The sequence below is a fragment of the Lagopus leucura genome, unplaced genomic scaffold (assembly GCF_019238085.1).
Source record: "Lagopus leucura isolate 7727_CA_CO unplaced genomic scaffold, USGS_WTPT01 Super-Scaffold_100001, whole genome shotgun sequence".
NCBI lineage: Eukaryota > Metazoa > Chordata > Aves > Galliformes > Phasianidae > Lagopus > Lagopus leucura.
In genome coordinates, this window is record NW_024962262.1 from 98,719,277 (window position 1) to 98,736,805 (window position 17,529).

The following is a 17,529-nucleotide window of genomic DNA, read 5'->3' on the forward strand; positions in this document are numbered from 1 at the left end:
ATCTAGCTGGTCAGACTCTAAGCTATATGAAAACAAAACACCCCACACTTCCCAGACCTCCCCTTAACCATTCTGACATTTCTCTAAAGTGAGAAATCAGGTGCTGAAAGGAAGTTAAGCCTCCTGCCTCTACTCTTCCTTCACTCTAACAAATACATCTTCTGATCTTTTTTGTTTCTTGCCTCAAGACACACATAATTCTAAAATCTTCAGAAAACTAATTATGAGAGAAAATAGGTATTCAGAGAGTTCATTCCTATAATATACCTCTTCATCTAACCACAGTTATTAGTTACCTACCTTGACATAAATCATAGGGAGTGTTTGTTTGGCCCGACTATAATGTCTGGCAACTCTGTATACTGTTTCAGGAACATAGTCCAGCACCAAGTTGAGGTACACTTCATCTTTCTGAAAGAGAATAGAAGAAAAAAATAAATCAATAATTATCTTGAAGCATGAAGAACACTAAAAGCATTCAAAAAAAGCTGACAGGTTGGGAAACATCTTTAGTAAGTGTGCCAGCAAATTGTCTTCCCTTTCGGCTTAGCACCGTACTCTAATATCTAAGTCAAACTTACGTTTAAGGTCACACTACTCTATATGGCCTCAACCGTAATGTATCTTCTAATTATAAATAAGGACAATGATGTCCATTCATTATTATTTTCATTATGGGACACCACCTTGAAATATTAGTCTCTTTCCCTGGGGAAACTCAAGGGCAAACTTAGAATTCCCAAACTCATACCATACAAATACATATTTAAAAAGTTTTAAAACGCCATATATTTTGGAAATGTTGCTTTAATCTTAGTGAATTCCTAACAATTAAGAGATTAGTAATTATAACTGATTACTGCTATCCATTCATAGACAGCAAGCTAGCGTTAATATTCATGGCCATTTTGTTAAATAAGCATTTTAATGCCCCAATTTTGTCCAACTTAAGCCTACAAACTAATTCCAGTAAAACAGAACAAAATAAAAATGATTCTTGAGTCTGCGTTTCTAACATCTGGAATTAAGTTAGAGGTTTGAGTGAATGTAATACTGAGAAACAACAAAAGTAGCTTTATAATAAGGTACTTTGTCACAGAGTTTGTTAGCAAAGGAAAGAAGCAACAAAGGAGAATTAAATGACATAGTACTGTAATCACATAGTGTCTAATTGGGGATGGGATTATTTCAGTGGTAAAACAGGTCTTAAAAAGACTTCTGATATTTTAATGCAGTCTTCTGTGCGAAGCATCAGGGCTGCAAATACATTTAATTATACACTCCCCCCCTCCCCCCCCCATTAATTATATCAACCTAAAAGACTACGTTTGAAAGCCAGTTGAATTAAGCAGAGGTATACTTCTGTGCTTGCAGTGCTTTTCCACAGGAAAAGGTGAGATGGAGAGACTCTACATGGATGACGCTACAGAGCTCCCAGGTATTCAGCTTGTCAGTAGGCCTACTGCCTATTGATCTTAACACTGCTCAATTTCAAAAACAAACCTCATTCAGCTTCAATTTAATAACACTACTGTTACCTAATGACTTAGAGCACAGTGTGGTGTGCACTCTCACCACGTTCTGTCTGAGCAAGTAGCCAGGATCTTGCTGTTGACGTAAACGTTTTGTGGTAACACTGCAACACCTCAAATACCGGATATGCAAAGTCTATGGTCATCACTACTGGACAATAAACACTGGTACTTTCACATCTCAGTAGCTCTCACCAATGGCTCCTAACAGGCCAAGTCACCATGCAAGGCCCTGCTTACAACACTCTTCCCTACAAAAAGATATTCTCCTTTAAGTACTGTTGCTTAAACAACAGCAGTAACAGCACCCGTGCTATGCGAGTGCCGATGACCCACTGGCTTGCGTCTGCTCTTATTGGAATTGTGCAACACAGAGAAGGAAAAGCAGCACCAGAAAACCTGCCTGTCCTGGGGCCTCCCTCCCCTGTCCTGAGAACTGGGTCAAAGCATCATGGAACCTGGGGAACAAGCCAGAACATGGACACCGAGGGACGAACACCAAAGGCAATACCAAATGGCTCTAGAACTCCACAGGTGTGCAATCACATGAAAAACTCGTCCTACTTGTACTTCAGCACTTTTCCTTCTGCAGCAACTGTTCTTTTGCCCTTCACTTCCAGTTGACACAAATCCAACACAACATCTACTTGGGACAGAATTTTCATGGTATTATTAATAATACAATATATTCTCTGAAAAATTCAGGTTAACTTATGCGTAGCAGGCCAAAAGAGAAAACAGTCTCTTGAAAATGAGGATACGCTTGATTCAGTGTAGATACAACTTGATGAATGTATGGACTGCTCAACCTAATAGAGAGCAGCAGTCATATGTGTAACAAGTCACTGTGCCAAACTCTCTGCTACTGAGGTTTATGTTCCATGTACCAAAAAGACCTTCATGACAGATTTGACAGAAAAAAAATGAGTAACAATGGAATTGTAGTGATTTCATCATCCTCTCACAGCACAAGCAAAAGGAGGTATATACAAATAACACATTACCACTAAAACCTTCACAGAACTGCGTTATATGAATTAAACAACTCTTTTAGTTCCTACCATCTGTTTTACTTTTCTCTCCTCCATTTTGATTTTTTACTTTGCAATCTGTTGGAAACAGGACTACTTCAGTGGCACGATGTGACACAGGCACAAAAAGATTAAAGCACTTCTATGGCAGATGGAGATCTGCCACCCACCCAATCAAATCCCTGAGAGTTTTGATGTTACCCACAGTATTTGAAGAAACTACATGCTGCTGTTTCTGTGTATGTTACATGTTAAAATCTACACAGGATGGAACAGGAATATCTCTTCCCCCCGCCAGCAAACACGTTACCTAGATCTACACGTCTGATGCACCCAAAACTTTAATACGCAACTATAAAGGCAAGCCTTACAGTGTTAGCTATGTAAGAAGCAACATACTTCACTCCTACCACAAGCAACTGACACTTCAGAAGTGCCCTAAATAGCTATGCTCATGAATTAAAGACGACTTGAGTGTTCTGACCTACCTCCTCCTGATGTTACCTAGTACGAATCTGATAAACACTTAGGAGAACAGGTTTCAAGAACCCTTCTCTGTGAGCATGATCGGGACAAAAATAACAACCAAATTATCTGGATTTTCTGAACAAGATTCAGTGTGAGCTAGAAAGCAGTCATGGCCTGACAAGCTCTGAGGATGATGTAAGCTGGTGTGCCTACCTCATGCATTCCTCCTAAACACATATTTTTCCAGTGACCCAAATATAGTACAACAGGAAACAGGGCTAGCGCAAAGAGCTCACCAAATGAGGGCAACTGTTTGAGGATCAAGAGAATGGATCAAGGCTTATCTTTCCATTACAGGCCTTTTTCAGACCTCACCACATATTCTGCACGTGACTTGTTTCCACACTACTGTTCCAAAATTGCTGGGCTGGGAATCAGCCAAAGTAACCAACCCACCAGGAGCCTATCTCACATACCTACAGAGACCAGAATGGTTTGGAGGAGGCTGCATCATAGAAATCATTTGCAGAAAACAAACATAAGATTATGTTTTTTTTCCTACAGAAGTTGGGATTGAAAAGATTATTAGCCTTCCTCAACAGGTCAAGTGTTCAGCAACACTTTCCTATGCCTGCTGCTCAGGTTGTAATGTTCTATATATACTCTTTTAAAAAAGGGTGCACAGAGGAGCTGGATCCTGAAATACAGGATCAATGCATTCCATTAGGATTTTGACTTCAGCACTGCAATCGTTTACTGTCAATTGTATCAAATGTTAGAAGTTGTTTTTTGTCACTTGGCAGATAAATTCTCAGCTGACACATGCTGCTTCTGAACACTTAAAAGATTCAGAGCAAAATAACCATGGCCTTGTCACTGAACCAGTCCGTATCTCTCAAGAACCAATAACTGAAGCACCATTTCACTCCAGTTGGAAACACTTTGCATAAATAAATACCAATACAAACTGTGCCACAGTGAGCAGCATGAGTAGGATACAGAAGCCAAAATGTTGTTGAATCTTTTGTGTCAGAAATCAGAAATCAAACAGGCTGCAATACAACTTCTCCAGCACATGAATGTTAAATACCGCATGGCTGAAGACCTGGTGAAAGTAAAAACGCTGTTTTACAAACACATAAAAGGCCTCTGGAAGTCACAAATTCCACTTTTAAAACTCTTCTGTCCTTCAATCTACAAATGCAAAACTGTTTAAGGCTATCCTGCTGGCATTCACTATGTTCAGTATAAACCATTAGCTACTGAATTAAAAGGTTTGCTCTTCTGGATTGTTTCTGGCAGGGAGAGAATATTTCTCCTCTGTGAATCTCCCTTCTCAACAAACTTAAACTAACTCTAGGTGCTTTCTAGGATGTTTTTTTTCCTCCCAGATATTGCCCATACTGCATTTGGAACGTGTGCATGAAAAACTGCAACTGACACATCTCAGTCCCAGTGCAAGTAAGTCCCTTATTCACCACCAATGTGATGACAGAAACACATCTTCAGAAACTAGTGGTTTCTTAAATGCCAAAGGACAGGCTGAAGGCAAGAACATCACAGGGCATATTTTGAAGAATGCATCAATATCTGGGACGTCATCAGAAGTTCCCATGAATTGGCAGTCCTCCCTTGACCCTACAGAGAATGCCTGGGTGTAACATAATACAATAAAAAGTACTGAATCTATTTACTCTGTCTTCCACGGTGACTGAACTTACTGGTCAGTGTCTGGAAAGAGCAATGAACATGCTCATTTCAGTCTCCATCAGCCAGGTTAGCAACAGTGAGGTGGCAATTGTGGCGTTTCCAGGTGTATTTTCCTCCCCTCCCTTATTTTCCTCTTTCTTTCAAATCCCAACTCATTTCTCTGAGATAGTTTTCAGATGATCAACTGTATGAGCACCGCTTAGTAGAAATGAACAACACAAGAGTTTCTTAAACCAACTCTGCATTCAGAAATCCTAAACACAGAACTACACTCTGAAGGACTGATTTACCTTTTCTTACAGCTACAACCAGCACATACTTCACCCGCTTTTTCCAAGCAGAGTAAGAGACACACCTTTCTCCTCTTATCTTAAATGCTGCCATACTACTTTAAAGATACAAAGCCTTTGGAGCAGCTTTCATAGACAAAGCAAGAAATTTCAGGCTTCCTACTCTAACTACTTGGTAGCCATGACATTCTGGAAAAATCCTTAAATGCAAAAAATGCTGGAATTGCCCTTATTTAGATGAAGGAATGGTGACATCCAGTGGCCACATAAGCATGTCTGTACTTGCAGTTTACAACCACATTTCAGAAATACACCTCTATTTTTATTAGCATCATAATTACTAGGTAATATTCCCTGAGTGCCTAAGGACAGGTATACCATTCTTTGGGCAAGGAACTGGCTAGAGGCCATGCCCAGCGGGTCGTGGTGAATGGAGTTAAGTCCAGCTGGTGACCCATTTCAAGTGGTGTCCCCCAAGGGTCGGTACCAGGGCATATCTTCTTTAATATCTTTATTGATGACCTAGATGAGGGGATTGAGTGCACCCTCAGTAAGCTTGCAGATGACACCAAGCTGGGAGGTGGTGTCGATCTCCTGAGGGTAGGGAGGCCCTGCAGAGGGATCTGGATAGGCTGGATTGCTGGGCTGAGGTGAATGGGATGAGGTTTAACAAGGCCAAGTGTCGGGTCCTGCACTTGGGCCACAACAGCCCCATGCAGTGCTATAGGCTTGGGGCTGAGTGGCTGGATGACTGTGAAGAGGAAAGGGACCTGGGGGTGTTGGTTGATGCTCGGCTGAACATGAGCCCACAGTGTGCCCAGGTGGCCAAGAGGGCCAATAGCATCCTGGCCTGCATTAGAAATAGTGTGGCCAGCAGGAGCAGGGAGGTGATCAGCCCCCTGTACTCAGCACTGGTGAGGCTGCACATCGAGTATTGTGTTGTCTTGGGCCCCTCACTACAAGAAAGACTCTGAGGCTCTGGAACGTGTCCAGAGAAGGGCAGTGAAACTGGTGAGGGGTCTGGAGCAACAAGTCTTATGAGGAGCGGCTGAGGGAGCTGGGATTGTTCAGTCTGGAGAAGAGGAGGCTCGGGAGACCTCATTGCACTCTACAACTTCCTGAAGGGAGGCTGTGATGAGGAGGGGTTTGGCCTCTTCTCCAAGGCAACAAACAGGACCCGAGGAAATGGCCACAAGTTGTACCAGAGGAGGTTTAGGTTAGACATAAGGAAGAACTATTTCTCTCAGAGTGGTCAGGCACTGGAATGGCTGCCCAGGGAGGTGGTGGAGTCATTATCCCTGGCGGTGTTCAAGAGGCGTCTGGATGAGGAGCTACGAGATACGGTTTAGTGCTTGTGGCAGCAATGGTGATGGGAAGATGGTATGACTAAACGATCTTGCAGGTCCTTTCCAACTTCGTGATTCTATGACAGAATTTCAGAAATTATGTGGGTCCCATGCTTTCTATTCCCACATCTGTCTGTCAGAAAATTCCCAAACTGGCTTATAATACTATCCTTCAGCAAGATACACTCTGAGGCAGGAGATGCCTACCAGATCAGCTGTAATGGCAGTGTAACAACAGAAATCAGGCCAATCAATATAATTCACATTTAAGATCTTACCTAGGTCTGACTCTAAAGTAGTTGTTGAATCATTTGAAGAGACTACATTTAGGTGATGTTCTAAGCCTTGTGTTCTAAGGCAACACTTCTTCCCTCCATTGAAAAAGTTTTCTGTCATGGTTTTTCCCACATAAGATGACAACATTAAGGAAAAAAGTCCTGCCTGAAGACCATTTGGGAGTCCCTGCCTATCTTGTTTATTCCACACCCTGTAAAGTCCTTAGGATTTTTGTTTTAATTCCAAGGACAAATATTTCTACGAAGATGGAAGGAGCCACCCAATATCTGAAAGGTGGAATTGATTTTGATCTTTAACACAAGTGATCTGTGGCCATTTGAATCACATCTTTAGACATTATGCTGCAGGCTGGCAACAAATCTGTAGATAGATGGAAATTAGTGGAGAAAGTTGGGCTGACTGAGCTGTCCTGCATACCTACCTTGCCATGAGAATCAAAGAATCACAGTATGCCTTGGAAGGGACCTCAAGGATCATCAAGCTCCAACCTCCAAACCTAATACTAGACCAGGCTTCTCAGGGCCCCATCCAACCCGGCCTTGAATACCTCCAGGGATGGGGCATTCACAACCTCTCTGGGCAGCTGTTCCAGCACCTCACCACTCTCTTGGCAAAAAACTTCCATCTGATATCTAACCTGAATCTTTCCTCCTTCAACTTAAAACCATTTCCCCTTGTCCTACTGTTATCTACCCTTTCAAAGAGTTGATTCCCCTCCTGTTTGTAGGCTCCCTTTAGGTACTGGAAGGCTGCAAGGTCACCTCCTAGCCTTCTTTTCTCCAGGCTGAACAAGCCCAGCTGCGAGGAACAGCTAGAACTGGTGGAAGAATGATCTGAGAAGATAAAAGTGACTCACCAGGCATAATGGACTTTTAATAGACCCAGTGAAATCAGAGCTTCCCATTTCCACAGCAGGCACTGTCCACACTGAGGATTCTGCTGCCTACTGCAAAGCCCTGCTGCAGAGGGGCATAACTGCAATTTCTAGTAACAAAATCTACTCAAAACCAGAGACTGCTCTTAGGTATAGCTGAGGAAATTCCCAGCATGTTGCTAGCCCTAGCAGCAGTAACTGATAATCATTATCTGATGACTGGTGCTCTTTTTGAAACAAGTGTGGCCAGCCTTAGGCAAGGACTAACGATACCAACATCACGAACTCATAATAATTGGCATTAATTGTTCCTTTGTTGACACCACAGCAGATCTGCCAAGGATTAAATGGATCATAATGACTAAACTCATCTGTAGCAACAGCCCTTCAGCACTTGATTGGGCTGGTGAAAAGCATTCACACAGTCTCTATCTATTTGCAGTTGGACTCGAGGCTCTATCATGTGTGAATACTGCACAAAACCAAGGTGGTTTTTTTTTGGTCATTTCTGCAAGAAAGGACGGTGATGTTCATGCCTCTGAAGGTGAGGATGCGCCTCACCATAGCAGGGATGTGAACCTAGAGAAATAACAGCTGTTCAGCAAGGCCCAAACTTTCAAATCAGCCAGTCACTCCCTTCTTCCAAATTTCTTCTTTGTAGCTTAGTAACCTGCTGCCAAAGCACATTTGAGACACGCACTCAGCCACACCTACAAACTGCTGTGCACCATGCCCTGCACATTAATTTTAAACCTCAGCCTATGGGAGAAAATTTCTACCCTGAGTTTGCATGGACTTTCAGCTGCAAGCTGTTACACTAAGGCTAAATAAGATTAAAGATCAATTAAAAGATGCAGATGGGCCAGCTCAGCCTCCAGAAAAAAGCAAGCATATTGCATATTTATGATCTTTCAAATACACTTTGATGACTCTGAATAACAAGCTACCTTGACAAGAAAAAAAGCTACATAACCAGAGATGCAATTACCAACAAAACCAATATTTAGTTTACTTTTATACAATTTGATGCATGAAGAAATCTTTCCAGTGACCCCTCTCCCTCTTTTGGACATGGATCCAAACTCTCAAACATTCACACAGGAAAACCTGACAGTTAGGAAATACCACTCTAACTTAGAGCACGGTTCAAAAGCTCTGTGCTGCTGAAACCTAAATGGGGCAGGCTGCAAGACTACTCCATGCTTCACTACAACATTTACATTTATCTATCATGCTACACACAAAGCAGTCCTTGAAATTAAGGAAAAGGAACCAAAATCAAACAAAGTGTGACTTCCTAATATGGTCTGATCTCCTTGAGCTGCCCAAACTGGGTCTCTTGTTCAAGACCATACCATAAAGCAGAATACCAAAACTACAACCAACACAGCAGAGTTGGCTAGCCTACAAACATGCCCATTTTCACCAAGGAATATTCAGAAAATCAGAAATCACAAAACTACACATGGAAAAGACTCGCTGCTACTTCTGTAAAGAGAACATTTCACAAATCAATGTACCAGTTAGTTGTTCTTTCCTCCCCTCTATTTCTTTCTACTACTCGTAATTACAGGTTTTAGACCACCAAAAAGCACAGTACAGTGACAGAAGTCAGTGCTCTACTATCAGTCATCTCATAAAGCCTCAGGAAAAAAAAGAAATCAGAACCTACTCTGGAAGATTCATTAAGGTAATCCTTTGGAAGAACTGAGTTATCCAACGGGTCTGATGAATGTCTGCAAACTTACAGGAAGAAGGAACTGAGGCATATATAGTTTACAGAAACAACTTCAATGCCATGCCTGTCAACTGTCTTATTAAAGTATATTATATGTTCTTTGTGAGTAATCTTAAACTGGAAATTATTAGTCAAACATGATTAATGTATAGTCAGTATGTAAACCTATATATGTAAAGGTATATATGTATAAATATACATACATACATACAAGTGAGCATATACAAGCACACTCACACATACAAACATCTTCATAAAGTATACCTATATAAAGGTAATGCAACTCCAAAGATGCTCAGAAAAGGGGGATTCACACAGACACAGAAAACAAAGGAGAAGTAATCAAAACTATGTTTACTACAAGAACTCGCTGCTGCTATGCTGGATTGCTTTTGGCAAAAACAGGCATGAAATACAAGCAAATGGCAGAACCTCTATAAAGTAGCTATAGGTTTGATGCAGCAGAAGAGTGGTCCCATTATCGAGTGTTACTTGGAACTTATTTTTATATTTTATCTATTTCCTGTTGCTTCAATTTTTCTAACAAAAAAACGTAATTGTCTCTTTTGCAAGAATGAAGACCGTTTTAAGGTTGCCTCATTCCCAAAAATGCCTAAAATAAACTGAAGGGACTATTCAGCACAAGGCTTTCAAAGAGTACCAACAGTATCTGTCTAAATAGACAGAATCTGGACATAAATTTAAGCTTCAGTTATTAGCAAAAAAAAAACAAAACAAAACAAAAAACAAAAAAAAAACCCAGAACTAAAACAAAGAAAGAAACAAAAACCTCTGGGCTTACAGGGAGGTAAGCAGAGAGAAGTCCGAGCAGGCTCCAACTTGGACCAAGTGGTGAAATAATCATGGCAACATGAAAATGTTTAGTATGTAGGTACCAAAATTAATTTCACTGTCAAACTGTTTAATTAAAGAGATCAGCAGTTAGTTACATGTGAAACATTTCTGCCATAGTTAGGTTTTAATCTGTGTTTAATCTATGCTAAATTCTGTATGAAGACAGACAAGAATTGCAAGCCACAGTCATCACTTCAGAACCCTGACCTGCTGCTATCTAGATCTTTTCCCAAACAGCAGATGACAAACTAATTTGCAGTTAGCTCCATGCACTGCTGCCAGCATGGAAACACTCACAAGCCAATTATGTATCATTCTGCACAGAACTGCAAAGAGACCTTGCAACCTGAACACTGCTGTTGATGCTGGGTGTACTTACACCCTAGGGACTGGTTCCCATTCGCCCCAGTCAGCAGCGAGGTGGAAGTGGAAATTTCAAAAGGTACAGAGCAGAAACATGAACAAAGAAGAACAGAAAAGAATGTGAAAGAAAACTACTCCCCAAAGCATTAAGATTCACTTGTAATGGACACAGAGTGCATTATTAAAAACAAAACTAGCTTTGCCAAGAATTAGCCATGTGGAGTTGAAAGAGCTAAGTAGAAAATCCAGTCTCAAGCTCAACATCAAGTTAAAGATTTACAAAAGACTTTTACTTAAGTTATTATTAGACAAAGACTCCTGGAACAGCATTCTGAAATTTTAACATTTCCACTGTTGGCAGAAGATTTCTGAAAGACATCAGACAAGGCAGCTGTCTTCTGCTTGTCTCATGAAGTTCTACTTCACTCTGGCTAAGTTACAAGCTGGTTAAATACAGAGCTATAACCAAGCCCTCCCTCATGGTATTTCTCTCTTTACACTCATAATGGTTAAAGAATTTCTGATTATATGCTAAATGATCACTACATACTTGAAAAACCACCACCAGCAAACTACCACCAAAATAACAGACATAAAAATAACCTGGAAATATTCCCTCTACTTTTGTTTGGTAAGCACGGTAAAATGGATGACCTAAGCTTAAAAAAAAATTGGGGGGAAAAAAAAAAAAAAGAAAAAATATCATATTTCTCCCTGACTCTTGCAGGCTGGTTCTGCAAGCTTTCCATAGGCAGAGGCAAGCTCATCTAGAGTTCTCCCTCTGTGCACTGCATAAGACTGCAGAGACCTGCCATCAAGTCACCCTGGGAGTGCCACCTCCTTTCCTAAATACTGCATACAAGGAGGGAAGTGCTTTCCCTTTCCCATTCTGCCAATCCACTGCATGGCAGCCACAGTTAATTTCCTATTGCTGTCAGCTCAGGTATACAGAACCTCAGAGCACTGCAGACACACCAGTACATACATATATATGTGTACAGGCTCCCACGGGCAGTGGGCAAAATCCCAAGCCCATGTAAGTTCTATAAATCTAGAGTGCTTAGAATGCTCGAATGCTAAAAAGCATGTCTATAATTCAGGAAAGGTAGCAGTAAAATGTGCAAATGAAACCCTGCTGTGCTTCACCAAAAAAAGAGGCAGAGTATACCTAAATCTGTTACACTATTGTTATGATACATTAATAACACTACTCATGGACCACCACACTTCCACTACGAAGATCTGTTCCAAAAGACCTGTTCAGCATCACTACAGCTTCTTCTCAGTGTTATCACTATCTTCACACTCTTTCTTGTCTCTAGAAATTCAAACAGCTTATTAAGGCCTAGGATGGGTACGAGGAAACATCTTCCCATTTTTCATTCTTACCTTCTCTCCACTGGAGTAGAAGAAATAACGCAATCGGACAATGTTACAATGATCCAGCTTTCTCATAATCTGGAGCTCTCGGTTCTGAAAAGAAAAAAAAGGAGAAACGCAAATGATTAGGAACTCTTTTCTCAATTACTTTACCACTGAAAATATTGATGTCACTGAACGTATTTTCCCTCAAAAACAAATATCTGTAGATACACTGCAAACCCAAGAACTATCTACTTTATATTACTAAAGTATCAGTGTTAACAGTCAAGAAAACATTAACTTTGCATTTTTATTTTCCGATCTTACCATTATACAAGGTATCAGCCAGAACATTTAGAAGGCTTCCTACTTGAATACTGTAAAAACAATGTCAAAGCAAACATAACACTTCTACTCCTCCATCCATCAAACTGACAGCCAACTGAATTCCACCACTCTGATGTCCAAGTAAATTTCAACACACTGATGGCCACCTGAACACCACCACACAGTGCTCTCTCACTGCCTTCCTCAAAGGATGAGAAGCAGGAGAAAATATGATGAGAAAAAAAGAAAAAAAAAAAGCTCACAGGTGGAAATCAAGTGAATCCCACCACAGCCAGATCCAGAACAATGCTGTGAAGCAGGTGTACGATGGAAAAACTTTTCCCTTACCATCCTCCTTGAAATGCCAACAAAAAAGACATGTAATTGAGAAGGGAACTCAATTCCCAGTTTCATTCAACCATGGTTTAACTAGATGTAGGCAGAGAGAACAGCAATGCTATTTTTTCCATTTTATATCAACTCGAAAAATCTGTTAAGATAAAAATCAATTCATTATATACATAATAAACTGGGGACTTTACTGCAAATACCCACTGCAACTGAGCCCTAAACAGATTAGGGAGCTTCTAGTCTAATAGACAAAATGAGTGAAATTAGTTGAATTGCAGGTATGGACGAAAACATGCAAGTAAAATTAACACAGCTATGTTTTATATTTTGTTCCACAGCTGCTGCTCTAACACACCTCTCTCCTGTGGTTACACACACACATCGCTTTTTCCTTCCTCATTTGCTGTATCTGTAGTTCTAAAACTAGAAGGAATTTCAACTTTAACTTGGATCACAGGGTTGCAAATCATGCAACCTGACTAGCTAGGATCAGATATGTACTAGTCCTACTAGCTTCATCAACCTTGAAATCTTCAGGAATATCTAGGAAGAAAACTCTTTAGCTACAAAACGTTCCCATACACAGATGGTCAAAGTTCACACGTTGTGAGGCACCGTTGTTGAAACATGGATATCACATTCTGAGCATAAGAGAGTCACACACGGTGCCTATCACTACTACTGAAGCTTGAGGAACTCTGCAAGAATTCTGAAATTTTCCTGAAATCTCACGGAGTGAATCTGTGAAAGAGGAATACCGGGTTCACCACGTAACCTCACCTACACACCTTGCACCCAACGGAGAAAAGAGTTCTTCTGGCAGAAATGGGAGCATAAATAATCTCCACCTACTCGTTTCCTTATTAAAAATTACCAATAAGAAGTAATTTTTGCTTGTTGTGTTTGGGGTTCCTGTGACACATGGTACAATTCTGACTTTCGACAGACAGGAAGATCTTGTCTTCTCATTTTGTCCAACCTGCATACCACTGCTCATGAGGTGCTATCATCTCAGTAGCTGAAAATCCATAACAGATTTTTAACTATCGTAACAAAGCTGGGATGGATCTAAACCTCATCAGTCATAGAAACACTTCTCGTGACGAAACACTCATTTCTCCAGGTGGATTTTACAATGCTTAACAACATTACTACCCAACTGAAACTAACACAAGAATTCTCTGTACCTCCAACTCAATTCTACCAGCAAGAAAAATGATTTTTTCCACCATTTATCCCAGTAAGATGGAAATAATACCATTTCTCTCAGGGAATTACTGAACGCATGAATATACTAAGCACATATGTGTGAAAACTATTTTAGCAATCCCTCTACTAGCTCCTTAAAATACGCATATACACTCTTAAGTCAAGTTATTGCTTCAATCTCTTAAGATAGCATGTGTATACTGACTGAATACACTGCGAAAAAAAAATCAGGAGTTACTCTAATGCAAGGCCGAGGTTATATTTATCCCCTGGTACCTCAGCCCAGCAGAAGCACAATCTGTGCCTACTCTGATGCCTTCCATTCAGATCCGTCTCCTTCGGCTCTGACCCTGACCATCTGCTGTGGCTCCACAGGCAGTGCTTCAAAGGGTGCTAACATCAGGGATAACCATAAACCAGTTACACAGTAACCTACATCTAGCATCCCAGAAACAGACTGAATGAAGCAACTGTCATCTTAGTCAGTCCCCTCAGCGGTCTTAAAGCCAACCAGAATTTCAGTCATCACTCCTGATGGTGGTGAAAATGGAATACTCAAACAGTCACAAAAGCTCAACTGGATGTGGCAGAGAAGAGAGCTTCTGATGCTCATGTCACAGACTGACGCCCTTAAGAACTCATTTCTCTCCAACAAATACATCAAGAATTCTCACTGTACTACTTCACTGTATGCTTCTTAAATACTTAACAGCCATTTCGCATCAAAGTGGGTCGTGCACAAATACAGTTAAAAAACAAAACAAAAAAATCCTGAATTACACTAAAGGAATCCTTTGTGAAGAGGACAGTGACAGATGTCCTAGACAGTGTAAGACAGAAAGCACACAGCTAGGTATGATGCAGGCTAAAACCATTTCAGAACATGCTGAAGAGACAAGCTGACCAAACACAGGGTGGATGGAAACATCAAGCTTGTGCTCATCCCTCATTCATCTCTGTCTTTCATGAGTGACATTAGTGAAAAGTCCAAGACTCAGACAGGAAGTACTTCTCCCACCTCTATTCAAAGGAAGAGAAAGATTTAGTTTACACACTGAGAATTTCAGCCCAAAGAGCGATGAAGGCAGCTTCAACCTCCAGCACCAGCCCTTCCACAAGAGAGGACCCTGATAATCTGAAACACGGAGCTCTTGTGGTACACACTGCACTCCAAGAAGCAGCAAAAAAAAAGACAAATGGCACCACGAAAGGATCCTTCAGTAGATTTCTTGTGCAGTTTGATTTATCTAAAATCCAGAATGCAAGGGGCTGCTAACGCACAGTCCCAGAAGACTGATTTGCAACCAGTGCATTTCAGCCTTTCAATAATTACTGGTGCAAACCTAATGTGACAAAAACCTGTTTATCGCTTCTGAAGACAACTTTCCTAGCTCTGTCTCTGAATCTGTTCATTATATTGAATAAATACAGTCGCTCTAAGTTAAAGATTGCCAAGACATCATCAGATTTGTAGCTTTTAACCACAGCCAATTAAGCTGATGCATGAAGATGCACATCTTCTCCCTGAGGTTGTACCCCAACTCCTCACAGCAATGCTAATGCTGTAGTTGATGTAAAACCACCAAAGCAAGATTATTTCTGGCTCGCTACCTTAATCTGTAATAACGGACTAGGATAACTATCTCCCAACGCATTCTCTTCTGCCCCCATCCAGATTTCTAGAGCTACTTCAGCTATTTATCAATCCTAATCTGGATCTTTCTGTTGTTTTTGTTTAAATAATTTCACGAAATGACTGGATCTTAAAGGATTACGGATTTGTAACTTGAACTGCATCAGATCAAAAGGAGGTGGAAAAGTTCCGTGCAGTGCCCACTAGCATGTCAGAATCAATATAAACTCAATGATGTGTAGAAATATCACCTGGATATAGTTCAGAAGAGATGTTCTTGGAGTTTCCTTGGCTATAGAGCATGCTGGATTTTGCTCTTTTTTTCCTTCCTAAATGACTGAAATCTCAGCAAGGTACTTTGAAGATACTGAAAGCAGATGAAAAACAAGAAACTAGGAAGCTGCATTTTTGCTTTGATACACCAGGGTTACTACCTGGTTCTTGTGACCACATAAGGTTGTGTACCTCTGGTTCTCTTCAGAGATGACATCTTTTTGAGACATCTTTATGTCAGAAATTACTCTAGGGCTCAAAGAAATAACTTCTTTCCACAGAAATACGATGATTCAGTCATTTACAGAATAAAAGGTTAATTCCTAGATTATCCTGTATTTGCCCCAAGCCATCACTGAAATAAACCAGCGCTTAAAGGAAAAACAAGTGAAAAGGGCTTAACTACAGAGGTCAGGGCTGGGGATCTGCCCATGTCAGTCATTAATAGCCAGTCAGGCGTGAAAAGTCCATTTTGTGGGCAAGCAATTTCAAGCAGAGAGAAATGTCAACAGCAATCACAGTTTTCCTCATTTACATGTGTGATGCAAATGAAGTCCAACCCGTCTCTCTCTTGCTGCCAGACACTGTGTATTTCCAACATGGGAAGATTTAGGCTAAAAAGAAACCCTCTTCCAACAGCCACCATTACCCAGTTAGTGCCAGTCCATCAGCGACTGCAAAACACTCGCAGCTCTGCTGGCTTAACGTGTGGGTCAGAAAGTTCAGATGCTGCATCCTGCTCCAATCCCTATTGATGGATAGCACACACGTGCAGCTTGGAGGATTTTGTTTGTAAAACGCTGTGATTCCTTTAATCCTAAAAGGCCTAGAGACCGATATCATACTCATTAGCACACTGTTAGCATTCAGGGCTTCCCTGAGGAAAAAAAAATAGGGATCAGTGATAGCAACCAGCAGCTTACAGCATAAATGTAAACTTGCTGCTTTCAACACCATCACCCCACACAGGTATAGTCCTTCCCTTGCACCTCTCCTGGCCATTCACAGGAATTCCAGCCCTCCACAGAAGGGAAAAGCTAAATGTTAAGCACCCATGCAACATGAGGATAATGAACTCACTCGGTGAAGCAAGCGTGAACGAAGAGACCCAAGAAACTGAATGCTTGTGCATGCCTGTCTGCGCTGTGCAGTCACAGCATGCTTTGTCACCACACAACCGCAAGGAATGCAGGCTTCCTTTCCCCACCAAATTCCACAATGCTGCCAAACTTTCCACTCTTTGTCCTCATGCAAAAATCTGGTGGCTAAGATCCCGAAGTGACAGAAGATGGAGACGCACAGCAGGGCTGCGGAGCACAACGCTTCTGAACGCTGGCCTGAGAGCTGTTAATGCAGAACACCCAGGAAGAGTCAGAGCACAAACCGTGTGTGTCAGCTCTATTCTAGTCAAAAATTATTACTGAGTGCAGCGACCTTCAGCCGCGGCATGGGTACAGAGCAGGGTAAAAAGCGTCAGTTTGGCACGAGGCTGCCTTAAATATGGGCTAGCTTTCTTTAACCCCTGGAAAGCTAGGCAGATTACACCTGCACCATGCAGCACTAAGAGCTCTCAGAAAGGTATGCTGGATAGAAAGTAGAGACTCTAAGACATGCCTTCCTTCCGTCCTGTGTAGACTTTTATTGGAAAACTCAGGCATTATGCCCTTTCTTACAAATGGGCCACCTACCTGTTCCCCCATACAGTGCCATTTTATGTAACCTCCAGCCTGCTCTTGCTAGTGCAAGACACAGTCCCTAGATAGAAGACTTAGGCTTCATACAGCTATGATACACTTTTTTCTGTAGCTGAAAAGACAAGAGAACACACGACAAGCTATAGTCCCCTGGGGGAACAGAAGAAAAATTCTGT

General features: G+C 41.3%; 1 protein-coding gene across 2 annotated transcripts in view; it reads right to left on the reverse strand.

Moving 5' to 3' along the window:
* The window catches only part of GSK3B (glycogen synthase kinase 3 beta), a 141,469-nt gene that overhangs the window by 51,620 nt on the left and 72,320 nt on the right, over positions 1-17,529 (reverse strand). For both annotated transcript variants that reach the window (XM_042866578.1, XM_042866579.1), the window contains exons 3-4: positions 11,894-11,977; positions 301-411 (exon numbers count right to left, since the gene is read on the reverse strand). In XM_042866578.1, coding sequence (XP_042722512.1) covers positions 301-411; positions 11,894-11,977 — 195 coding nt within the window. The remainder of the gene's footprint in view (positions 1-300; positions 412-11,893; positions 11,978-17,529) is intronic.